Raw genomic sequence first — 26500 nt, 5'->3', positions numbered from 1 at the left:
TCAGTAATGATGACATGATTGACTGTATTTCCTGTTTCAATAATTATTTCCAAAAATATTTTGATGGGTCATAGGGAATCCTGCTTCCTTGAAGTTCCCTTGTGCCTACTCAATTTACTCCAAGTAAACCTTTATTTTGTACTTTGAGGGAGTTTTGTTATCTATTACTATGTAAAAAACCACCCCAAAATTTAACTGCTTAAAACAAGAAGCATTTTATTATATCTCACAATTTTGAGGGTCAAGACTTTGGACAGAACTCAGCAGGGCAATTCTTCTGCTCCACATAGCATTCACTGGAGTCACCATGAATGCTTGGCTAAGCCGGATGCTCATGTCTGGCTCCTTGGCTGAGATGGCAGGAAGGTTGGACCCACCTGGGTGCCTTTCCCTCACCACATAGTTTCTCTGGTGGGGTGACTGGATGTCTTACATGGCAGCTCAGGGTTACAAAAGAAGCTGCACGTTTTCTTATAGACTAGGCCCAGAACTGACACAGTGTCACTTCCACCTTCTCTAAGTAGCCAAAGGTCAACCTAGATTCAGGGAAAGAGGAAATAGGTCTCACCTCTCAACAGAGGATTATCAAAATTTGTAACCATCTTCACTTCACCACACAGGGCACACCTGTTGGGACTCAGAAGAAAGATATGAAGAAGGGAAAGACCTGGGGAGAAGTACGCTAGGAAGAGTTTTTTGCTATGAAGGTTGAAGTTTCAGGCTTGGCTGAGAACCCTGAAGAAGGAAGAAAATACTCAGCCTCCCAGGTGTCTCCCCTCCCTGGACCACAAAGTTAGCCCAGGCTGGTCAGAGCTCAGGAGTTTCTCTCACTGAACAATTCTTGTGATCTAGATCCCACTTTAGCCAAATGCCCAATCCTCTACTAGGATCCTCCACTCTCCATCTCCTAACAACTCATCCCTTCTCCTCTTGTACTAAGGAATCCAGACCCTGCTCCACTTAGCCTCATGATCTTCCAGGACTGAGTCTTTGAACCAGCACAACTGTCTTCCATTTAATGGGCCCTTACTTTGTACCAGGGTTCAAGCTAAGTGCTATATATGCTTTATATGACTCCTTGCAGCAGGGTATTACTCTTATTTTAAAGATAAAGAAATTAAGATCCAGAAAGAATATATACATGTCCAAGCTCTAGTAGTCCAACTCAAAAGTCCAGGTTTTAAGGACTATGCCATATTCTCATCTAATTATCTATTTTTTTTCAATGAACTATCCATACCCTTATGCCCAGGGTCAGTGTGGGGAGCTGGAAGCCCCTCAACATGCTAGTCAAGGAACGCTTCAGATGGCAGGGGAGAGGGAGGGGAAGCTTAGGCACCCTAAATCCTTAAAGGAGGAAATGCAAAAAATCTCTGTTGAAAAGTTATAGTCAAGGATAAATGAAACAGTATGTGGGTCAGTGGTGAGGATAAATCTGCACATGATACCACAGAAAACTGGTCACAGAGAGAAAACTAACAGGAGGAGTGAAAACTGAACAGCTTATCTGGCAGTATAAAAACACCGTAGTCACACCCCCTCTTAACTGGAAATCAGACTTCTGACAACTTCAATTCTGTGGAATGCCACACCAAAGCTGGAAGTGAAAAACGGCCTTTGAGTGCCTAAAAATAGCTGATACAAATTTCTTGAACCAAAGTCAGATCCTTAGACCCCTATGCACAGCCTTACTGGGTTACATCAAAATATTTCAGAGGTTGACTTCTGGCTTCCCAACCCATGGACCTTGAAAAACAAAGTGGTGTCTGGATGACAGGTCTTCTAGCGAATGAAATGTCTGGAGAGCAAAGAGAAAGGTAACAACCTAGCCAACACGAGGGAAGACAATAGAGCTCAAAAGTACTGTTACTTCACTTTAGAAAAAGGAGGATTATGATACCTTACTGCATGGTGCCTTGGGGCTTGCCAAACCCTTTCGCACACATTATCTCATTTAGTCTCCACAGCAAGCCTGTGAAGTAGGCAGCAGGGGAGAAATCAAATGCTCGGAGAGGCAGAGTGACTTTTCTGTAGCCACACAGATTAGCGAGTGGTTAAGCTGGGAAGAAACCCTCATCTTCTGATTTCTGACAAGATCCCTTCCCTCTACACCATGACTTGGCTCTTTCCTCTATACCATGACACCTCCCTTTCCCATAATAATGACCATGAGTCATCAAGAAAAGGTTAGTTGACATCGAATAAACTCTGTTGAAGAAGACAAGGAAGTAGGTAGTACTTTTTTCTTTTAATTTTTCATAAAAATAAGACAAAGCTTTGTTCTCAGCTGCATTACAAATTATAGTAATTTACCTTTCACGTCTGATTGCCAGACAGCACAATGATGATGTGCCACATCACCCGAGTGGGGCTCCTGCATTTTCTGGCATCAGCCTGTTCTTCTTCATCTCTACTATACCACCTTAATTCTGTTCCCTCCTCTCTCTCCTGAACTCTCATAAAACTCCTAATGGGATCCCTGCCTCTAGTTTTGTCCCCCTCAAGTCTATCCTCCATGTATTATTCTGCCCAAGCCAGTACAAAAATGTCAAAGCTCCTTAGCAGCAATCGCGATCTCACTTCACAGTCCTGCCACCCTCCACAGCCTGACATCTTGCCACTAGTAGCCCCACTCTTAGACTCCTACAACACCAAAGGTCTGTTCCTACTAGGTTTCTCCCTACATGGTGGCTTTTGCCCTTGTTATGATCCTGTCTGTAATTCCCTTATTCTGACCCTTTACTTACTCTCCTCCTTAAAGACCTAAGCTTAATTGCCATCTAGACACCTCTTCTTGGTATCCCTGCAATATTCCATCCCATATCATAATGCCTCTATCATTGCATGTATCAATTAGGATGCTTGTGGTTTTAAGTAACAGAACTCCCACACCTAAAGCAGCCAAAACAAAGGGGCTTATTGTCTGTTCACAAGAAGTCTGCAAGGAGATAGTTCCAGGATTGGGACAGTGATGTCAGGGTTCCAAGTTAGCACCTCTGCAGTTCTCTTGGCCCTTCTGCAGTTCTCTTGGCCCTCCTGCAAGATGGCGGCAATAGCTTCAAACTTATATGATAACATCTCCAATCAGAAAGAAGATGCAGGAATAGGAGTTTCCCTCTGGGAATCTCTCTCTTTTCAGGTGGAAAATCTACTGGCCAGTAGACTTAACAGGTCAGAATTTGATAACATGGGCTCTTCCTAGTTGAAAGGACGACTGGGAAAGAGTTTTTGCTTTTGTAATGGGAATTTGTTATGGGAAGAGGGCTCTGCCAGCCAGAAAGAAAGGGTTGAGAATGACTATTGGATAGGTTACTAAGAGTGTCTGCTGTGCTGTGTGCCCACATAGCATCATAGTTGTCTACTCATATGTCTGCCTCTCCCATTTGAATCTCAGCTGCTTGAAGCAGAGACCTGTGTTTCAGTCATCCATGTAGCCCTACTGCATAGTAGAGTGCCTGGCTTACAGAAGGTGCTCAATGAATATCTGTTGAACAAATGAATGAATAGAATTTAATGAACTAGATAAACCTGTTTATGCTGTGTTTGATTACAACATTAAACTCGTTGTATATTCGGCTTGCATAGTGTGAGTTCACACCTTTAAATAACTGTTGGGGGTATTGCTAATGGAACTGTAACTACTGTGAAGTTAAAATGGTAAATAACTTTACTAATCATCTTAATTTACTTAAACTTCCATTTTTACTCAGGAAACTACAAAGAAGAAACAAAAAGAAACTGAGGCAGAGTGGCATATCAATGATTCTTTACATTGTTAATTAAGACCCCTACCTCCATGGGAATGTAGAAACTGTAGTAAACAAGTCATACTGACACCTGAAGTTCTGCTTATCTTCACCAGATAGGCCTGTTCCTACTCAAACCTTCTGCCTGGGCAGCTTTTGCCAATTTATACTAACCAAAGACACCCTGCTCCAGACAACTCACATAGCTCACCTCCTCCTCTCCTCTCCCTCCCTGTTCCCCGCATACCCTTTCTTTGTTCTGAGCAAGTATATAAACTGTTTCTCCATTACTTTTCTTTGAGCAATAACTTTCTTTCAGTTCTGCTCCCATGCATGTCATTAGTTCAATAAACTAGGGTCTGCTTTCAACTTAACATTTCCATCAAAGTCTCATACAGTACATGGCATATAATAGCTGCTGCATGAATTTTTGTCAAATGAATAAAATAATAAATGAATGAATAATCAAAACATAAAAACGCTTTGGGAAAAATATCATTATACAAGTGTAAGGAGTTACCATGTTTTCTAGATAAATGTCTTCCAGCACTGGGCATCTATTCTGTTGGTACTTGTAAAAGTAATATATCACCAGGTATTTACATCATCAGGCCATTTCTATTCTAATAAAGAATGATCCTGATGAACTTAGCCAAAGGGCCCATGATGCGCTGTTATGCTCAGAGTAATTTCATCCAAGAAGTAACAATATACCGAAAGTTATAATACTGAACTAGATTTCATCCCATTTAAATTGATGCCTGGCTTTGGTTCTGTGCAGTCACAGGAAGCAACTGCTGGATTTTAGCAAATGTCACTCTTGCTGCACATACCCCATATACCTGACCTTCCATGCTCTATGGAATGGAGAAGAATCAAGCGCCTAATGCATGAACAGCATTAGTTGCGAGGGTAAGTGACTACTTAGGTGATGGTGTCCCAAGTTCAGGCCACCACAAATGTCAACAACGCTCATGATTTCTATCTAATTCCTTCTTCTGTCTCTCTGCATCAAGGTGAGAGAACTCAGGTAGGTAACATGTGATTTACTTGGAGTACATGGGGAATAGGGAAAGCAAAAAATCAAAGTTGCCACAAGTAACTGGGTTCCCAGGGCCAGTGTATTTTGGCACCAGGAGACAAACTGTATAACTTAGAGTTGAGTCTCCTGTCGTCCTATTTCAGACCCAGGGGACCCACGCCTCCCTCACAAGGTTCAAGTAATGAGGTTCAATTAAAACGTTCAGGTTCAGTTAGTGTTTCAGGGCTTCAGGGGCAGTTTCAGGGCAAAATATTTTCCACGAGGAACTTGAGAGAAACTAGCACTGTTCTGGACCTGGCTGGCATGCAGGGGCAGGAGAGGACTTGGTCTGCAAACAGCATCTGCATAATAGAGAAACTGAACAAGATAGCACTTGTGTGCTTATTTGTGCTTCTGCAGTGCCTGTTCTCTATGCCCCAGGTGCTTTCCTAGCAGCCAGGAGATGGAGGTGCATGCTAGGGTGTTTTCCTTCCAAGTTTTCAGTTTTTCTTTCTTTAGAGGAAAGCATTAGCAGCCCAGATTTTTGCAGCAAAATCAGAACCTGTTATTTTAATGATTGTGATTTTTTAATTGTGCCAATGAACTTGGTCTTAACACATTATTGCAGGCACATTAGCCAAGCCCATCACAATAATCTATTGTTGGGAGAGAAATATCCTGGCAATACATGTATCTAGAAGTTCCGCCTTCTGAATTGATGCCAAAATAAGATAGATTCCCAGTTCCTTATGATGTCCAACTACTGTACGTGAACTCCCACTCCCTTCTCTCTGCTGCCAACCTAATAACTAGCTTTACTCTGATGTTCTCTGCTTTCCACAGAGCCTCTAACGTTGTCAGTCTCATGCACTAAGCTCTCCGCTATTTGGAATCTCATTACCTGCAACTCTAAACGGCACCCCAAAGATTAAAGGTACAATAATTGAAAAGAGACACGGCAAGATCCTGCAGTGCCTTCTGAACCATTTAGAAAATATTTGTGTTTAGAACAGTTTAACATGGTGTGTTCTAATATAGTCTACTGAAATTCTTTTCATGCTTGTTCCAAGTACAGCCTCTCTATCAATAAATTATACAATATATTGCTCATTCTAATAAATCAAGATGATGTAGTCAGGCTGGAATCAATATCAGACTAACACCAACAAAATAAAATTGACAGGAATAAATGTAACTAATATAAAGCCTGCATTTAGGTTTAAGAACTACCTAATAGAAGAGAGCTGGGTTAACAGTTCCTGTGAGAATGCACAAGGATTTGGACTATCAGCTCAGCAGTGAATTGTGGCCTCTGACACAGTTAATCCTATCTGAGGTGTAGGTATCTTTAAAAAAAAAAAAAAAAAAACCTGTCTAACTCAAGCAGGGAAGAGCTTCACTTTACACATTACTAATCTGCCCATGCCTGCAGAGGACTATGTTTGGTTCTGGAAGCCACATTTGAAGAGAAAAGCAACCAAGGATGTTTCTTCTCACAACTCTTTACAGAAGGTCTATTAACTGCCTTCAAATACCTGATGGGTTATCACATAGAAGCACTGCATTTAACTGGCATGGGTCCACTCCCAGAACTAGGAGTGATGGGTGGAAGTGCCGAGGGAACAGATTTCAGCTCCTTATAAGGAAGAACTTTCTACAATTAGGGTGATCTAAACATTGAACTTGGATGAAATCAGGGAGAGGCAAAAGATAAAAATTTAAAAAGACTTCTGGAGTATGGTAATTCGGTGTTTTATTATTGTTCTTCAATGGATACACGTGTTTTAATATACTCTTTTGTAGATATGATATTTCACAATGCATAAACGTTAAATAGGTTGTTAGACAAAATACTGAACTCCCCATCATTGTGGGGTTTCAAGCAGAGGCTAGGTGACACTGGATGAAGGGTGGGACAGAAGACTTCTGATATTCATTCCAGCTCTAAGATCTTCAAGTTCATGAATACATAGGTAATTATTAAAGCAAAACTTTTCTAAAATATTCTTAAGGTGATAGCCTTTTTATTAACTTGATTAGAGGCCTCACTATTGTTCACTACAACTATTACTGATGTTTGCTGGACTGCGATCCTCAAGCCTTTATGACAGTGATTATCATTTTTATTAGCAATTATATAATAATTTGATAGACACAGTCTCTGCCCTCTTAGCATTACAAATGATGTGGCCAATCATAAAGAGAACACAGTGAGAGCCAGATATAAGCAGTGAATAAATACAAAAGAAAGCAAAAAAGGTTATGAGGTACAAAGGTCAAGGTTTCGTGTATTAGAAGAGTAAGGTACAAATGCAGAGCCTTAGGAAACCCACCCTAGTTAGGATAAGATCAGAAGCTAGCCTTCGCTCGAATTACTTCAGCAGGCTTCCAGGAAGAAATAGGCCTTCAGAAATATATAGATCCTGGCAATCGAACATTTGATTCAGGGAACCTTTCCCTTAGGCTGCCAAGGAGGAAAAAAAAAAGCCAAAATAGCTTAAGTGGCCATTTCCTCACGTTAATCCTTTCGTCCAGTTCTCTTCCTTCGTGATCTCTCACTACCCTCTCCACTGTGCGGATTTCAGAGGGGGGAACCAAGACCTAAAAAGGGGAAATGAGAGGAAGGGGTATTTGTAGACTGTGGTGGACGTGGAATCGGGGAGAATCCTTGAGTCCCCAGGCTCTCTGCTCCTTCTGGCTGAGCTGTAACTTTGGGCAAAGTTACTTCTGCTTAGGAGTCACTTAACCTTTAATCTGGGGATCCCCAATCATGTTACTGACATTAATTCCTCTACTCTCACAACAACCTTAGTTTGATGGGAAAAATAAACCAAAACACAAGATCTTATGAAGTACCAGAGTCCAATGTGGTAAAATGCAAATAATATTTAGTCAAGGTTTATTCTCTTATAATAATTTCTCTTCACTTTACTGAAGGGGAAACAGAGTCACAAAGAGTAGAAATAAGTCTATTTCACACACACCCTTTGGTCTTTAACTTCACCAATATAAATCATGTTTTAATATTATAGTACTAGTCATCTTAGAACTTCTTATCACGGTCATTCTATGGATGGGGAAACCAAGGCACAGAGTGATTAAAAAACTAGGCCTCATTAAATAAGTGCCCAGATAAGAAACCCAAGAACCATCATTCTCAGGGCAAAAATTTTATTTTCCAATACATTCCTTCCCAAGCTTGAAACATTAAATCCATTAAAAGTTTGTGAAGTTAGGTGATAATTGCTATAAAGCTCGAGCCCTTGATACCAGAAGCCGTTTGGGGTTTGAGAGGGTAGAGAGGATAATCGTGATCCGCAGCCTTTGTAAACGGTTCCATAGTTCACAAGCCTGCCACAGATGCTATTACACTCTGTCCTCATCAAGGACACCAACCCCTTTTACAGACGAGGAGGCGAGAACTCAGAGATGTTTGCAGCTTAACAGAAAGCAAAGAGTTAGCAAAGGACAGAACCGGGGTTGAAACTCAGGTCTTCTGAATCCAAGCTCAAAGAGAACAAAATTTGGCGAAAAGAGGCTACCTACCCTTTATTGGAAGACTTAGAGGAGGTTGAGGGAGGGTTAAAAAAGAAAAAGGAAAAAAAAAACCAGTCTCAGCAGCACATATGTTAACAGAAAAGGAAATTATCATCATTAGGTATTTTAAATAATGACACGGAACTGCTCTGGGCAGTGTGGGGATCTACCAACTGCAACACTAACCTCTGAGGGCTGCAATCTAAGACAAACACACTAAGAAGAACAAATATGTACCTGACATACAGATGGCAGAATAAGAACAGTAATCCACTATAAGAGTACAGAAGAAAGCATTTATATCATATATGTGCTGGGGAAGTTTTGGGGGTGAGTGGAATGTTAAGTACATAAATGAAAACCAGAGCAATAAAGAAGAAAGTTCCAGGGAAGAAAGACATGCATACACCATCGAGGAAGGAGGTTTCGGAAGAAAAAGAAATTTTATTTATTTCTTACCTCTCTTTTAATTTAAGAAGCAGTAGAGTAGCTGCGTTATGGTGGGAGTACAGTTGAGCGTGTACAATTTAGAACAGAAACTTATCTTAGGCATATGGAACAATTATAGAGATGGGTGGGAAGGGGGGGTGGGTAGTGTTCGTGGACAAAGAGGGCTTTGAACAAGTGAAAATTCAAGAGAGATTACAACCTGTCTTGACTCCTAGGCTGCGCTAAGTGTTTCCACACCCATGCTTTCAGAAAGCTCATGCTGTCCCTACAGAAATAAAAAAAAAAAAGAATACCCAAGTTGTAAAAGCCTGTTTGCAACAGATGGAGAAGGCAGCAGTGCTGTGGCGAAGGAGATAGTGAATAGGGACTTTAGGTACACTGGGCAAGAAATCCCTAGCCATTCCAATCTCCCCAGATTCTACCACCATGAGAGGTTCCCAGCACATAACTCATTTATCCAGACCCACTAATTGTTAGGGAATTTCCAGTTTGCTTCATCAAACCCAAATTCTTCTGCTGGGTTTCAGAACAGTAATTACATTCTTAACGTAAAAATTCTGTTGAGTTCTATTAGGATACGATACAAACATTTCTCAATATATCAATTAACACTCTAACCAGGTAGAGAGAGCTGTTTATCTCTACTAATTGTGTTTACTCAAGTCATCCTTTGTGACACTAATTAGCAGCAGAGAAGCCCCAGGAGTCTGGGATAAACAAGAATATGTAGGATGAGTCTCTGTACTTTGGTTTCTGGCCTTTTGTACAACAGGGTCCTTGGAAGTGTCAGCGCTGGATCTAACCAGGGCCATTTGAGCTATGAGCCAAATCTTCCCAATTTCAGTCTTTTAGAAGAAGCTGTTTGTTTCTGGTTACCCTGGTTCCTGAGTTAACACAGTTATTGAAATTTGCCTGGGTAGTGTCAGAATTTTAGGAGTCTTACGATGAGACCTATGATTATTTTTGCAAATATTTATCAACCTGCCATACTTACAATGTGTCATCCTCTGCTCTAAGCACTCCTAATGTATTAACACATGCAATAGTCCACAACTTCATGAGCAGACACTGTACGTATTATGTTCATTTTACAGATGACGAACTGATCCAGAGAAGTTAAGGAACCAAGGTCAACAAGCTAGGAGATAAAGGCCCTAAGACCTAACTACAATTTTCAACATTTACCTAAACCCCAATATTTTGAAGGAACACTCAACCAAACATCAGACATTTACCTGTAAAATGAGTCTAGGTACTATGCAGAAAGTACAAAGGATATATAGATAATTCATGCACTCAGAGTTCATGACTTAGCTACAAATATTGATAGCCCCTTATGGGGCACTTGAATTTTGTTCCTTACTTCATCCACCTACAAAGCAGGATTTTATAACTAGAAAAGACCTTACATTACCAGTGCCATCTCATTTTTTTAAAACAGGGGCAGCATGTTTAGGTCCAGTGCAATCAATTTACTAGTTCACTTATCAACACCTAGAGAATGGACAGCAGCGTTTCTAAAACTGGAGGCCAACTTTTCTAACTAATGATGATGTTTCCACATTCCCTGTGGCAAACAGAACATTAACGTGTTACCAGAGGAATGTACAAAACAAAGTTTACTTCTTTACCTAAACTGCTCAATTCTCCTTCAGTCCTCTCTCTCTTCTTCACCTCGCCTACTCTTATTCTTTATTCGAATTTATTTAACCTTTGCTGATCTCCACTGCTCCCTTTCTTCTGCCTCTGGAGTGAAACGAGGCCTGGACAACACTCAGAAACATGGAGATGGAGTTGAAAATAAAGTTGAACTGCTTGAAATCCTTTTATCATTAGTGAGCCTTGAAGGAAGAAAAAAAATGCTTAGACAAGATAATTGTAATTGCTTGAGGAGGAAAAAAATATGGAGATGTGTCTGAATGACTTAGGGAGCTTTGTAAGCTGCCTAGACCTGCACAAATTAAGGCTGAACGCACCGGGTGGAGAATGCGGTCATATTCCCAAGTCACTACAGAGGGAAAATGCCAAAAGCCCTGCGCTTCAGAGAAAGCTTCGCCACATTCTTTATAAGTACATGAAAGGGCCCTTTTTTAGATGACAGGAAACTCCCTCTTAAGTCTACTCCTTTCCACTGTGAGGCCTATCCTCTCCGGGAAGTCGCAGGGCCCTATTCTGAAGACACTAGGGCCGGCTCTTAGCGGCCCGGGGGTGGCTTTATCCCCGCGCCTGGACTCTTCCAGGGAGTCTTCGGGGTCTCCCACCCCCCACCCCCCACCCCCCAATAGGTGAGGCTCCCGGCGTGGCGTCTCGCCCCGCTGCCACGGCCCAGCCGCACAAACCGCGACCACCGCGCCCGGCCAGTCGCAGGGCTGCCGGGCTCAGCGCTCGCAGACCGCGCCCCTTTCAGCGGCCATCGCCCTGATTCACTCCTCGGATCCCGCCGAGCTGGGCCGCTGGCCGCGTACGTGCGTAACGTACCCCCGCAGCGTGACGCACGCGCCGAGCCGTAGCGGATGCACGGGATGCGCGGCGGGGGTGGAGTGCGGGCGGAAGTCGGCGCCTGTGGAAAGGAGAAAGGAAAGGGAGACGCGGCTGGGTGCGGCGCGACGAGGCCGGGAGCCCAACGGGAGGCCGCCGCCTCCTCCCCCGCCCTCTCTGCTGAGGATGGAAGTGACGAAAGCAGCTGAGAAGGTCACTTCCTGCTGGGGTGGATGAGGAGGAGCCGGAGACGCCGCGGAGACCGGACCGAAGACGGACCGTGCCGGGGAGAGGTGAGTCCCGGCCTCGCCACTGCCGCCGTTGGTGGGCCGCTACGAGCAGGCACTCCGGACCTCGGCGGGGACGGAGTCCCTGGGATCGGGGCTGCCCGCCAGGCCGTGTACCAACCCAGCCGGGCCTCATCCAGCGCGGAGGGCGGAGTGGGCCTCCTGTCTGAGGGGCGACGGGCACCTAGGACAGCGTTGGTGCAGAGGCTCCGCCGAGCTCTGGGGCTATGGGGCGAGAGAGGCCGGGCCGTGAGGCTACTAGAGAGGGGGTTCTGGGCGCTCCGGAAGCCGGGACCAAGAGCTGCAGCTGAGGGGAAAGAGGGGGGGGGGGGGGGGCGGTTCACCGCAATGCCAGACTATGCGTGCCTTGCTCATCTGGGAATGGTTGCGACCTGAAGAAGGGCAAGGGGCCTAGGGTTTGCAGAGTTGAGACGAGTGGTCCTACTTGGGCAGTGTGTTTTCGGACTGAATTTTTTAAAGCATGCAGAGGCGCCTCCGGGCTTCTGGGAGAGAGGCCTGCTATGGGGGAAAATCTGGGAGCTGAGTGTCAAGAGAGGATTTTCTGAACAGGTCATCGTTGTAGTAGGGTTTGGACCCCGGAGTCGTGATGACTGAAGGGGTTTCTGTGGCGGGGTAAAGGCCCCACACTGGCAGAGCAGTCTAGTAAGTAGTTAGAGGCCAGGGCAGCTTCCTGGAGTGGTGGGGAAATTGGTGTTTTTCCTCCCTCATTGTCACTGAGATGGGAGCAGCCTGGAGAGGAAGCTCGTGCCTCAGCTTTGGTGCTTTGTTATTGTATATCTTGTGTGTGTGTGTGTGTGTGTGTCGGTGCATGTGTGTTTTGTTTTCTGGTTCCTTTGGGGGTATTTATCTCATCCTTGGTCCCTGGTGCTATTACAGACTGAAATTTGCTGGTTTCCTTATTGTGTATGGTGAGAAAAAAGTTTTAAGGATCAAGAGGAATTCTAGGTTAGATAAAATTTTCAAGATTAGAAATTTGTCCTCACCCCTCCCTGGGGCCACAGTATGCCTGCATTCCCTCCAGACTCCTGCAAATGTGGGTGCTGGGGACCTATCACCATCACCCCACCTCCCAACAAAGAGGGTAGATCTGCCCTGCCCCCAGACCACTCCAAAAAGTTTCAACTCTCCCTCCTTCTTACTGAATGATTGACTGACACAAAGCCACTTGCTGTTAGGAATAGGAAATGTGTTGAAGTACTGAAAATCTGGATGGAATGAATTTAGATCACAGCAAGACGCCGGCCGAAGGTTGTCAGAAATGCCTGCTTTTTTCCCTTCCCTTTAAAGAGGAAAAAATGTAATATTTTTTCAAAAAATCTGTGTGTGTGTGTGTCTGTGTGTGTGTCTGTGTGTGTGTATGTTGCTAGTATTGAGTGACTATACATATGGGGTGTTTACTTCCTGTACGCCAGGGTATTTTTCAAGGGAGTGAGAGCAGTTTCTGACTGGGAGGAGTTTTCCTTCTCCCATGTCGCAGAATTTAGTAAAATAAATCAAAATCAGATGTTCTTTCCTGAGCAGGAATCAGATGAATTTGGATTTTTTACACCCTTCTTTAAACTGGTACATCTGGGTGAACTCAGACTTGTGTATCTTGGCATCTGGTCTATCTAGTAAGAGAAGACAAACTGTTTGACTTGTTTTGGCTGCCTTTTTGGATCCATTTCATTGTAGCCTTCCTTTTTTACATTTGAAGGACTAGTCAGGAGGAAGAAACCAAATATTAAAAACAGTGTTTACACTGTGTGGTTTAAAGTCAGGTGATAGATAATTATGGCTTTTGAAGCTGATGACCCGAGGACCATCATTTGATTTCTTGGGGATTAGCAGTGTGGAGGTGACATGTTTGAACAAAAGAGGGTTGCATAAGGAGGAAAATGCAGGGAAAAGGAAGTTTGGGAAAAGACCCTGCCAGAAAACCTTGGGAGGATAATACATGTATCGCATCTGAAAGTAATTGTTGTGGCTTGTGTCTCTTAGCAGGTGGGTGAAAATGAAAGCAGGCTGTAGCATCGTGGAAAAGTCAGAAGGAGGTGGAGGTGAGCAGAAGTTAATCATCTCTAATGTGCCTGGAATGTCCCTCAGTGGTTCCTGTTCTCTCCACTTGGGCTCTGTTCTCAAGCGCCAGACCATGACTGACAGCCTCTTGCCTGGGTGGACATTGCTAAGACAGTTGTAGGCTTGTTTCCTATGAGTGTATATTTATCATATCTGGTCACCACACCCTTGTCCCAAGCTTTAGAGTCTCTTTCCTGTTAGAGCCACAGTGCCAACCTTTAGGGTAAGGAGCATTTATTTTTATTTTCCCAAAACATTATTTTTCCTGTTTGTTCCCTTTGGAACTTTCATGCTGTCATAGAGCATAGGTGTGGGATTTAGTAATATATGAAAGAGTAAGAGATTAGGACACCTGGGTGCTGCTGCCCAACTCTTACCAGATTTAAGGATTACCACAGGAGAGGTAACTTCTGTTTGCTTTCCTCCCTCCTCTTGTGGTTACTCCCAGATGATGGACAGGGTGTTCATAGTATGTTTACAAAGCACTCTGAAGATTCTGAGCAGTGGAATGTGAAGTTAGGGATACTGGTATGAACGTACCTAGCTCCTGCGTACCTTGATCCTACCCTTTTCACATTAAAGGATATCAGTTTCCTGACTGGGCCTATAAAACAGAGTCATCCCCAGGCTCCCGGCAGATTCAGCTGTGGCACTTCATCCTGGAACTGCTGCAGAAGGAAGAGTTCCGCCATGTCATCGCCTGGCAGCAGGGAGAATACGGGGAGTTTGTCATCAAGGACCCAGATGAGGTGGCCCGCCTCTGGGGCCGCAGGAAGTGCAAACCACAGATGAATTATGACAAGCTGAGCCGGGCCCTCAGGTGAGGGAAATGGTTCCCAAAGCTGTGATGTTGACAGATTGGAAGGAGACTGAGCAGTTTGACAAATGTTAGATTAAAAACAGTATCAGGTGATAAGAGACTACACTAAGTGAATAATGTGTAGCTTAAAGTGGGAGTAGAAAACCTGTTAAATATGAGTAGTACAGGCTCAGGATGAGGGAAGACATAACTTTGGTTATAGGTAGGAGGGAATTTGAACTTGTTCAGCACTGGGTCCTGACAGACAGTTGATTCTACCCTATTGTGGGTAAGAGTGTATGGTGAAACATTATTTGGAGTTAATTTATAGTCCAAGGGGTTAAACTTTTGTGTTGGAAATCTTTTAAAATTTCTCTTCTTTAGGCTCCACTATAAGAAACTAGAAAAAGAGTGAAGAAAGCACGTAGGAGGAAGGCTTTCAGTTATCTCAGTCAGTGGCACTGACCTAGCTATTCAGGAATTGTATCTGTGAGCTCAGTTGTCAGGCCATAGTTTACTTGTCACCTTTCAGCATGTCTAGAGATTGACCATATAAAGTCTCTCAGGTTCTCTTTTTCCCTATGTCAGTCTTTAAATTTCAGAAATTTAACCGTGCCAGGAGCCAGAAGAAAGGCAGTTTATAATCTGAGCTACTAAATAGATACAAGGCTAAAGGTTCCAATTACCTTGAAGTTCTCCTGCCTTTCTTCATTTTTCATGGCTCTGAATGTAAAATCTGTACAGCAACTATGCTGGAACCTCTCACATCCCTTTGAGTCTTTCTTTGAAGGTAAAACAGGCCAGGCTGGCTGCTATTTTCCAGATCAGGGTACACCATTGTTTGACCTGCCACCATAAAACAGTTCTACATTCCTTTGTCTATGCCTAGAGTTTAGGCCTACAAACTAACCACATAATATCACCATATCTCCCAAGAGACGTGTCTGCCCCCACCTGGGCAAGACAGAAAAGAGAAACCAGGCATCTAGTGACATAGTGAGAAGAGAAAGGAAATGGACTATTGAGTTGATATTTTAGAGTGATGAAGAAGGGAGGTTGGGATTAGGATGAATGATCCAGATCTTAAAGCAAGACTGATTTTGAAAAGCTCTAGCCAAAGACTAGAATTTACTTAATAATTAAATGGGAAAAGTAAGTTCTTAGATCTTCCAGCCCTGACCTAAGGACCAGGCCGCAAAAGAGTAGTAGTGATGTTACTAAGTAACGCATATCAAAAGTTGTTGATGGTTACAAGGTAAATTGGGATGCGTTCCTGTTTTTACAGATACTATTACAACAAGAGGATCCTTCATAAAACAAAAGGCAAAAGGTTTACTTATAAATTTAACTTCAACAAGCTGGTGATGCCCAACTACCCATTCATCAACATTCGGTCAAGTGGTAAGATGTAAATTCTCTTGATGGGGAATGAATTTTTAGTTGGAAAAAAAAATTTTCTAACCCAGAACTGACGCCTGACTTGCCTAAAGGGATTTTAGAAGCACTAAAGTAATGTGATCCCTTGGATTGTCTCAGTGTTCTTGTTTATGTTTTCCCATTCATCCAGTAAAGGAGTGATAGGCTATGCAGCATCAAGATAGTTTATTTTGTTTATTTATTGGGTTCCTTTTTCTGTACATTATTTATAATCTACTAGATAGTATTGCACTGTCCTCTTTGGGAATGATATTCCATAGGTGTGTGTTAATCTTTAAGTTCAGGACTCAGAGTTTTAACATCCAACTACCCAAGTGACACTTTCATAGAGAAGAACCTGTCTCTACAAACACTTCCGATTTTCTATGAACCTAACAAGATCTCCCTTATCAAGTGAGTATCATCAAAACCACAGCATCCTTGATCACAGAAGAGGAGGTTCACATATTTGCAGTGAAAAGCAGTGTCTTTGATCTGAACTAACAACTCAGAGAACAAGGCTCTGGGGTTACTTCACCTCCTCTCCCCTCAGTGCAGCAGGGCCTCCCCTCTGGCTTCTTGGGGTTACAGCTTTCCATCAGAGCTCCTCATGGAGATTTTACCTCTGCCTCTCTCTTTATACAGTTGTTTTTAAATTATTATTAGAACAGTTGTAGGTTTACAGAAAAATCAGGCAGAAAGTACAGATTCTTAAATGCTGCAGGAGGTTTATTTTTAGATACAAATCATACTTCTGCCTAAGAAAATGGATTGTACTTAACTATTTTCTGACCAGTCCATCCAGTACTCTGTATTATATTGTATTTTAAGGTAAAGCAAACTGATCCTGATTCTGCAGCAATACAGCTTCGCAGAGAAAAGTTGGAAAAAACCTGAAAAATAAGAGCAGGGGTGTGGCTGAGAGAATATAATGCTGAGATCCATTGCAGATATGTAATTACAACATACAACAAGTTAGGGCCGTTTTAGCTTGACTGTGCTATCATTACAGTTCCATCTCTCCTGTAGCCACTCCCTCCTGTCCCTGGGGCATGCATTTAAAAAAAAAAAAGTAGTATTGGAATGCATCTCTCTAATTACAACCTGTTTTCTTTCCTTATGCCTGGGGGAGAGGCGTTAGGAAATCAAACCTGTTCTAGCCACTGGAATCTTGTTTCCTCTATTTCCCACTCTTGCCCCCTCCCTGTGCACCTGGGAAAGGGATTTAAATGGGACAGTTTTGAAGAATGTATTGGTGCTTCACACCCTTCTACCACCATCACCCCATCACCCCCTAACCGCCCCCCCCAAAAAAAATAAAAATAAACAGACTTCATTGGTCTTGTTCCTCTGTCTTTGATACACTTTTGTCTCAGAAACCTAAAAATCCAGCCATTTGAACAACCTGGAATGGGGCACTCATGATCTCTTGGGAGTAATAGGGTTTTCCAGGGCAAGGAAATCTGAACCCTCACTCATTGAATCAGACTCTGGACCGGAAGCGTGACAGTGGTGGCTTGCATAGATTATTCTGCCTGAAGGCAACTGAACCAACATTGATCCTTAACTAAACTCAAGATCATAATCAAAAAGTCACAGAGAGGGTGGGCCACAGTGGCTCAGCAGGCAAGGACACTTGCCTGCCATGCCAGAGGACCCGGGTTCAATTCCCGGGGCCTGCCCATGTTAAAAAAAAAAAAAGTCACAGAGAAAGCAAAGCAATTGACATTTCTTTGAGGCATACTACTTGTCACTTGCATCCTGGGTACAGATAACTACAAAGAACTGGAGTTATTAGTTTATAGAGATGTTCTACCCATTTAAGCAAGTTTTGTTTTAGGTGAGCTTTTACAGAGACAAAGGAATGTAACATTTACCAAACTTCTACTTAATGGAGGTTCTTTTGCTTATTGTTTTTGTGAATTATCTCAGTCAGTCTTCCCAATCCTATGAAGTTCGTGTCTCGTTATCCACATTTTACAAAAGAGAAAATTAAGGATGAGGGCAGCAAAGTAAAAGATTAATCTGGGTGGTTGAATACAGTAGTTATCTGTTGAATAGTTTCTCAGAAAACAATCTCTAAGAGATTGGGCTGTTGAAATGTAGCTCTTATTTAATAATCATACATTCCTCCCCTGCAAGAGATAATATGTTAAACCCTAGAGACAGCAAAAACAAAGAGATTACAGGGGAGTTCTTTCCTTCAAGAAACTTAGAATTTAATGGGAAAGAGAAAGAGATACATGATTTAACACAATGTGGAATGTGATAGGCACCCTGAAAAGTAGAACTGTGGTGTAGATTCAGATCCTAGGGACCAGAGAGATCACCTCTAGATGGTGGATGGATATAGTTGGGCTGTTTTGGTCTGTTTGTTTAAAAAATAAAGGTAGTAGACGCTGATTGTTACAGGTCTAAATAGTATAGAAGTTGATAAAGTATAAAGTAAAGTGAATGTTCTCTTTTTCCTTCCCCTCTAATCCTATTGTTAGTTAGATTGTACTAACATTTGGATATTGTTGAAAGTACCTCTGCATACAGTATCTCATTTTATCATTAAAAGTATCCTATAAAATCAGTTGTTAAATATGTTTTACTATTTACTTGCATTTGTGTAAGAAACACTGGAAAAATACAAGAAGATGTTAGTAAAAACAGTTACCTATTGGGATGGGAGTAGAAGAGGCCAGTTTAAGGACAGACGTGAGACCACTCTGTACTTCCCAGTCCCACTCCCCCACCCTGTTTTTTTATTTTTATTTTGAAAAACTTAAAACCAACAGAAAAGTTGGGGAAAAATAGAACAATGAACACTATATACCCTTTGTCTGAATTCGCTAATCTTTAACATTTTTGCCACATTTGCTTTATCTCTTTCTGTTTATGTATACTTTTAAAATCTTTTGAGATTAAGTTGTAGACATCTTGACACTTTATCCTGTGCACTTCAGCATGAATCTCCCAGGATCAAGGACATTCTACATAACCACAATACCATCATCACACTCAGGAAGTTTAACGTTGCTCTGAGCTAACATGGACCAGGTTCAAATGATGCCTGCCTTTTTAAATTTTGATTTTTAAACTGAAAATTTTCTAATAAGAATACTTTAATAAATCTTACATACAATTTGCTGTATACCAGTACTATTCTAAGTAAGGGCTTTATATTAGCTTTTAATCCTCATAACATGAGGATTGGTCCTATTGTTATCCCCATTTTACAGGTGAGGTAACGGAGCACAGAGATGTAAGTTATCCTGAGTCACACATCTTATAAGTGGTACAGCCTCAGGTTTGAACCTAAGCAAAAGCATTTCTGTTTTGCGAGAGTGTAACAGATTTCAGTCTGTGACTTGCACAAGGCCACAAGGTAAAATGTGACAGTCTGAAAATCAAACCCAGATTTTCCAACTCTTCTCACATTTGTGATGCCTTCATGGAGGTAGCATTTTCAAAGCATTGCTAGTCAAACATTTCTTTTTTAAGCACATTTTTTTCTCCCAAGAAAACCTTCGGTTTGATATCTCAATGTATAAAACATAAAATATAAGACAACTCCAGTTAATCAGAGGTGAGGGGACTGGAATGCTGCCTTCCCCACATTACTTCTAAGCCTTACTTTCCTTGGCTCCCCCACGTAGATTTAGGAAATGCTAAATATCATAGCTCCTTCTTGCAGGTTTACAGTGTACTGTCAACACATGTAAAGCCTGAGAAGTCCTCTAATTAAAAAGATTCATTAAGTATTTTTAAATTGTTTAGTATATAGGACCCCTCTCCATATTATATTTATTCAGTCCTTCAAAACACATAGTACTTTTTGCTTTTGAATAGATGTGTTCTTAATGTAAGATCTGAAAGAATTTACAAAAGGATTTCAGCCACTGTAATAGGCTGATAGAAGATACTCTTCACCTAAGATCCTTTGGCTCTACTCAAATTATATGTGAAGTTATCCATCCATTTTTCCTAACTATATATGACAAATCCTTAGTGGCTTAAAAAAAATTCCAATTTGGGAAAATGCTGCTTTGGCACAATGTTACTCAGTCCCATGTCCTAGAAAACTTCAGTCTTACGCCTATCAGCCAGTTCCAGGGTCATATCTGAGAATGACTCCAGTATACCAAGAATAGAGAGTAGTATCTGATTGGGAGCAATTCCTAACCCACCATACCTTCGACACCTTTTTGTTTCCTAGATTGCTATACTTGCTTTCATCTGGGTTTTGGTTTTGCCTGTTTTTTTCTTTTGTCCTTCTGCCTTAGCTATGCCTCAGAGTCTTAAGAGCTCCTATTGATATCATCAGTGATAAAAGCCACCCCCACCTCCCGGGTACCTTCAGGATCCCTGAGTCCTCTGATGACATACCTTTTTATGCCTCATTCAGCAAAAGGACCTTTTAGGGGTGTTGAGAACTTGTGATCTTCTGAAGTTGATATGATTGGGACAGTTTGGTTTGGTTTCACTTAAAGCTTCAAATTTTAACAAGGGAACTTAGGAGAAGGAGGAGCAAGTCCTTAATTTTATCCAGCCTCTTCAGCTGTTGAAAGCAGGATGGGAATAGAGATCATTATATAGAATTTGTTAGAGGGATAGGGCTTTGGAGAAACTGAAAAATGTTTTTGGTTTCAATCTCTAAAATAATAATTGTGTATTAGAAATTATTTAAGATCTATACTGCCTTAACAGGCATTAAGGTCCTTTTTTTAAAAAAAAATCTTTATTACACTGTGGTCATATTTATGTTCCTATATGTTAGGTGTAGGTCTTTGGTTTTTGAATACATTGCTTTACATATGTGTTATTTCCAATTTTGATTGCTTTTTGGTTTAGTTTGTTTTCTTGCTCTGTAGGAATGGCCAAAATTATGAAAATAAGAAATGACTATTTGCAGAGCTGAAACGTGAGACAGGTGTTATATGCACAGTATTTAGAGTTGCAGGGGAGAATGTGCTTGTATGTGTTTATTTTACCCAATTGTTAAGCCCAGGACTACTGGGAATACAGTTGTGAACAAGATAATGTCCCTACCTTCATGGAATTTATATTTTAGAATGCAGATAAACCAGTAAGCGATATTTCAGATTGTAATGAATACAGTGAAGCATAGTGGGCAAGAAGCTAGAGAAAGATGGAAACTAAATTGAGTAGAAGCTAAGCTGCATTTACTAGGAAAATGAGGAACTGTGGGATTCATTCCAACTGGATTGTTTGTTTCCTATACTACTAAACATTTTACCCACTTTGCAATAAGTAAAAGTGATGATAGTGAATGGTCAAATCTCTAATACTGTCCTTTGTCCTTTCCTCCATCACAGGTGTCGTTCCTCAGAGTGCGCCACCAGTGCCAACAGCCTCTTCCCGGTTCCATTTCCCACCTCTGGACACCCATTCTCCAACTAGTGATGTGCAGCCAGGGCGGTTTTCTGCTAGCTCCCTAACTCCTTCTGGCCAAGAGTCTTTGAGTAATGGCACTGACAGAAAGGCAGAGCTTTCAGAGCTGGAAGATAGCTCAGTCACAGACTGGCGCCGGGGCGTGGATCTCATGTCCTCCCGAAATGCTGTCAGTGGAGGAGGAATTGGCCATCAGAAACGCAAGCCTGACTTAATGCTTCCTCTGTTCACTAGACCAGGGATGTATCCTGACCCCCACAGCCCCTTTGCTGTCTCTCCAATCCCTGGCCGTGGAGGTGTCCTTAATGTCCCCATTTCACCAGCCCTCTCCCTGACTCCCACCATCTTTTCCTATAGCCCGTCACCAGGCCTGAGCCCTTTCACCAGCAGCAACTGCTTCTCCTTCAACCCTGAAGAAATGAAACACTACCTTCATTCCCAAGCCTGTTCTGTGTTCAACTATCACCTGAGCCCCCGGACTTTTCCCCGTTATCCAGGGCTCATGGTTCCACCCCTACAGTGCCAAATGCATCCTGAGGAGTCGAGCCAGTTTTCTATCAAGCTGCAGCCCCCACCAGTTGGGAGGAAAAATCGGGAGAGGGTCGAGAGCGAGGATTCAGCACCTGTCAGTGCTCCCACAGTGGCTCCTGTCCCTCCAAGAATTAAGGTGGAGCCTTTCTCTGAAAAGGATCCTGAGAGTCTCAGGCAGTTGGTACGAGAGAAGGAGGAGCACCCTCAAGAAGAAGGTACAGTGCCAAGCCAGACCATAGAAGAGAAAAGCGCCATCTTTGCCCGCCCAGCAGCACCTCCCGTCTGGCCCTCTGTACCCATTAGCACCCCAAGTGAAGAACCCCTAGAGGTGACTGATGACAGTGAGGACAGGCCTGGCAAAGACTCCAGCACTCCTGAGAAGAAAGAAGATGCCCTGATGCCCCCCAAGCTTCGATTAAAGCGGCGCTGGAATGATGACCCAGAAGCCCGAGAGCTGAGTAAGAATGGCAAGTTCATCTGGAATGGGTCAGGACCTCGGAGCTTGGCAGCAGCAGCTGCTGATGCTTAGAACTGGAGGTAGATTGGAAGCTGTTTATACTATAATCAAATACATACATGTATTTATGTAGCAAGATTTGGGGGGTGGGGGGTGGGGAGGGAGGGAGTTAGACTGGTTTGATCATTCTAGGGGCATAGACTTGTATTTTTATGTTTGGGGGATGGGCTGGGGGTATCTTCTGTTGTAAATTAGGTGCGATATGAATACACTTTTTTTTCCTGGTGAGTAGGACGCAGGGAGATGTTGAACTAAAAAGAGAAAGAGCCTGCATTTTCTATCAAGGCTTCCACTTTATGACAAGGAATTTCCAAAAGGGCCAGGATACTTTTTGGTCCCATGATAGTTCAGGTTCTAGATGTCCTTGTTTCCTATTGTATTTATATATGGAAAGCCATTAATGAATTTATTTTCTTCTCACTGCTCTGAGAGACGTACATATGGTGTGGTTGGGAAGTTGAGCAGTGAGAGATCATTAATAATAAGTATTTTACCTGAAATGTTTCTTTATAATTATTTCAGGGGAGGAATAAGAAAATCACAGTCTTACTTGGTGGGGGAGGGATGTTCAGATGTTGCTTTTTGTTTCGTTTGGGTGGTTGGTTGGCATTTTTTCTTTTCCTTTAAAAAAAAAGTTTTCAGGAACCATGAAACATACTGCCAGTTAGAGTGAGTCTGGGAAGGCACAGGAGCTGTCCACCTCTCCGCTACATGGTTGAGGCAGGAAGCTCTGCTGTGAGTTTCTTGGACTTTTCACCTACTTCACCTATTAAAGAAGCCATGAGGAATTATAAACTCTTGTTCAGGGAAGAAAGAAGAGGGCAGGAGGAAATAACCCAATGCCTTTAAAAACAAAGCAAACAAAAATCTTCATTTTTCCTTTTCCATTGTGGGTTTGGGGAGCCAAACCAAAGTGTGACTGTGAGCGAGTTCACTGAGAGGGATGACAACAATTGTTGAAAATGTCTTTCCATTATGTCTGGTTCTCTTACCGTTTTCTGAAGTCAAGCCTTAACAATGAACATACTTTAACATGATACGGGTCTGTCAGCATAAACCTGTAAAAGGGCATGGACAGTGTTTCAGTTACTCCAGGAATATTAAGGTGTGGTTAAATTTCTAGCTGGCATTTAGTTGTCCCCTCTTATGTTATTGTGTCATGGGTAGCAAAAAAAGGCAAGATTGTGGGATGTGGGAGTTAAGGGTAGATGACCCTTGAAAACACAGAAGGTAGCTGGGAGTATAAGGAGATGTTTGAGACTGAAGGAAGAGGTAAGCAGAAGGTAGGGAAGACAACCAGAGGCCGAAAGGCTGGTGTGAGTAAATTGTACTTGTCCTGTGCTGGTGTTGCCATTCTTGCCGCCATACCCATTTCCCTAGATTGTTATTCTCATGATCAATTGATTCTCTTTCATGAGACTTCAAATTATAGAGAGTGGGGAATTGTTTTTTCATGGGAAGTTTCCTTCCAACAAGTTCAGAGGAATGGTAAAGTATTGACCTTATGTGAAGCTGGCGGCTTGGACTCGGGGCGAAGAGAACAAAGTAGCAGTCAACTGTCTGTGTGCATATGTACCTGTGTGGTGTATGTCAATGTCTGACTGGCTCAGATTTGCCTGGGCATCAGGGCAGCGGGGAGAGAAGAAATAGATAGCTTCATCTGATGGGGACAGGAGGGGCTGGGGGTAGTGTCCAAGAATTGGAGAAATTCCAATGCACCTTAGCCTAAGTGAACTCTGTATAAAAATATGCATTTGAGAGTTGTCTTCTAACGGTGGGGGCTGTTTTTTCTTCTGTAAACTGGAATACAAGCATGAAAGGGGATAAGACAAGGTTAGAGCAGGTGAGTGAGTCCTTAATGGCCTGGGATGGCTTGAGTCCATCATGCCATTTCTTGGCAAGTATCCTCCTTGTTTGATTCAAATTCTGTGAGTGACTTACCTTTCCCCAAAAAGAGATCGGGAGGGTGGTCCCTAGCAACTCAGGCTTTGATCAGGCCGCAGAGGGCTCCCTGTTCAGGCTGCCTTTGGTTGCTCTGTTTTTGTCAGTTTCTTTCTCTGCACCTCGACTTACCTCTGAATCAGAAAGCAAGCCCGGGCAGGTGGAGGAGGGATCTCTGCTTGGCATTGCCCAATCTAACCAGGGAGACTGGCTGGCTACCCTCTGTCCCCTAGAGGGAAGGGCCAGCAGGTGTCAGTATGAACTCAGGAATAGAAATATGAGGCCTTTAACAGAGGGAGAAAAAAATCCATGATGCATACCTGTAACCCCCTAGAACCCAAGTGCCAGAATTAATTCCTAAATGCTGCTTCTGTTTGAACAAAAAGTCACTGCTTTTACACTTGAAAAAACACACTCAAAAGATGTTCAACTCCATGAAAAATGTTTTTCTGGCTTTAAGAACTTTTTGGTGTTTAACTGTTTCCTTAGATCACCATTCCACCAGTAAACTGTTGGTTGATTTGCACTGCACGCTGGGGTTGGGGTGGGGGGGATCCATTTACAGAGCTGAACTTGGGCTTGCTCAGGAAGTGGACCAGGGAATACAAAGGTCATTGATATTTCCTGGGAGGAGGAGGAAGGAGGTAGTTTTTCTCCCCCTAACCCACTCCTGGCAGCACCTGTCACCAGCCTGGCACAAAGCCAGGCCTTTCTCTTTTGTGAGTATCACATCATTGTCCCACAGCAAGTGGGAAAAAAGGGGACAAAACTCGACCTATTTTCTCTTCCCCATTTTTTCCAAATTTTGCTGTGCCAAATGTTTGAAACTTCGCAAATAAAAATCTTTTGAAATTTCACTAATCAGGAACTGTTTCATGTAAACAGTTTGTTTTTTTAGCTACAGAAAAATAACCCTGCCTTGCTGAGCTTACCCTTTTTTTTTTTTTAAACAATAGGTAGAAGTGAAATACAGACAATTCTCCAAGTCCCTTCATCCAGGTTTTCAAGCTGCACTGCATTAAACCCAACTTACTGACTTAGGGAATTATTGCACTCTAGTCCTCCATGGGCCGAGAAATTTTCAGAAGCATTAAAAAAAAAAAAATCGTTGAAGTATCACTTCTCAACAAGCGGGTGGTCAGTTGGCTGTTTGTCCCTTGCTTTTTATTTATTCCACAATTATGTTTATGCCTTTTGTTTTGTAAACAGTAATGAACATACATTTTTTATTTTGTTTGAAGTTTTTCCATCAAACCTTTGATATAGTCTTTCAAGAACTGTTCCATTTTTGTTTCTTTCTTTTTGGGGGGTGGGGGGGGTAGTTACCATTAATTTGTTTTGAAATATTTAGGCATTCTTTTGAGTTATAAAATTGTGATGCAGGGATTTATGAGTGAGACATTTGCATATGAAAGATGGCTTCATTAGTTATCCACTTAAGCAGAATAAAGTGTGTATATGTACATAAAGTGTAAGTAATCTTAACTCCATTGTGCAGTGCCTTTTAGATGTTCCACTTTCTATGAAGTCTTCAAATTTTTGCATATATATATTATATATATATATGATGTAATGTTATAGAAATATATGTATAATATACATATTTTTTCCAGGGGTATCTGATAGCTCTGTATTTTGTTATGGAAGTTGAAAGAAAAAAGTATTTTACCTCAGAAATTAAAGTTAAATAAAAAAGTACTTTTAAATAATGTTTGCTGAGTGTTAGTTTTGTTCATCAAAAACCAGTATTCATTGAGCCAGGGTGGTTATGCCAGAGAACTTGCCAAGTCAATGCCTTTTAACCCCACATGCACTCTTTTCTAACTTTTTATTTTTAAATAATTTCAAATTTACAAAAAAGTTGCAAAAATAATACAGAGAACTCTAATATACCCATATATACCGATATACCTAGAGGTACCAACTATTAACATTATCCCACATTTGTTATATCTGTTTTCTAAACATTTGAGAGTAGGTTGCAAATATCATACTTCTTTACCACGTAACACTTCCATGTATATTTCCTTAGAACAAGGATATTCACTTATGTAACCATGTTAAGTACACTTATCAAAGTTCAAGAAATTTAATATCAAGTATACAGCCTACATTCCAATATTTTTCAGTTGTCCTTTAGGGCATTTCCTATCCATTTTTAATTGTGGTAACTTATATACAAGTTTCCCATCTCAACCCCCCACATGCAGCTTAGTGGCACTGACCACATTCACAAGGCTGTGCTACCCTCTCACCATCCATCGCCCCCATTCTATTCCTGTTGGAGAGACACCGGAA

At 42.1% G+C, this 26500-nt stretch overlaps 1 protein-coding gene and 1 long non-coding RNA gene across 3 annotated transcripts; one reads left to right on the top strand and one right to left on the bottom strand.

Moving 5' to 3' along the window:
• Positions 1-6145: 6145 nt before the first annotated feature.
• On the bottom strand, positions 6146-11022 carry LOC143679997 (uncharacterized). The gene is made up of 5 exons (XR_013174006.1): positions 10731-11022; positions 10386-10595; positions 9749-9856; positions 8954-9019; positions 6146-7368 (listed from the first exon to the last, which is right to left on the bottom strand). It is a non-coding gene; the product is annotated as an uncharacterized LOC143679997 (long non-coding RNA).
• Positions 11023-11269: 247 nt separating this feature from the next.
• On the top strand, positions 11270-25895 carry ETV3 (ETS variant transcription factor 3). 2 transcript variants are annotated; one of them, XM_077156543.1, is made up of 5 exons: positions 11270-11525; positions 13524-13579; positions 14181-14418; positions 15683-15798; positions 21138-25895. In XM_077156543.1, exons 2-5 carry the CDS (start codon positions 13534-13536, stop codon positions 22271-22273), a joined length of 1536 nt encoding a protein of 511 aa, XP_077012658.1. In that variant the 5' UTR covers positions 11270-11525; positions 13524-13533; the 3' UTR covers positions 22274-25895. The 2 variants fall into 2 exon arrangements, with proteins under 2 accessions (XP_077012658.1, XP_077012657.1); XM_077156542.1 differs by having other exon boundaries at positions 13521-13579.
• The last annotated feature ends 605 nt before the right edge of the window (positions 25896-26500 follow it).

This window comes from Tamandua tetradactyla, chromosome 4, assembly GCF_023851605.1.
Source record: "Tamandua tetradactyla isolate mTamTet1 chromosome 4, mTamTet1.pri, whole genome shotgun sequence".
NCBI classification, from domain to species: domain Eukaryota; kingdom Metazoa; phylum Chordata; class Mammalia; order Pilosa; family Myrmecophagidae; genus Tamandua; species Tamandua tetradactyla.
Note: the sequence above shows the minus strand (reverse complement) of the source record. Positions and strands in the feature narration are given on the sequence as shown.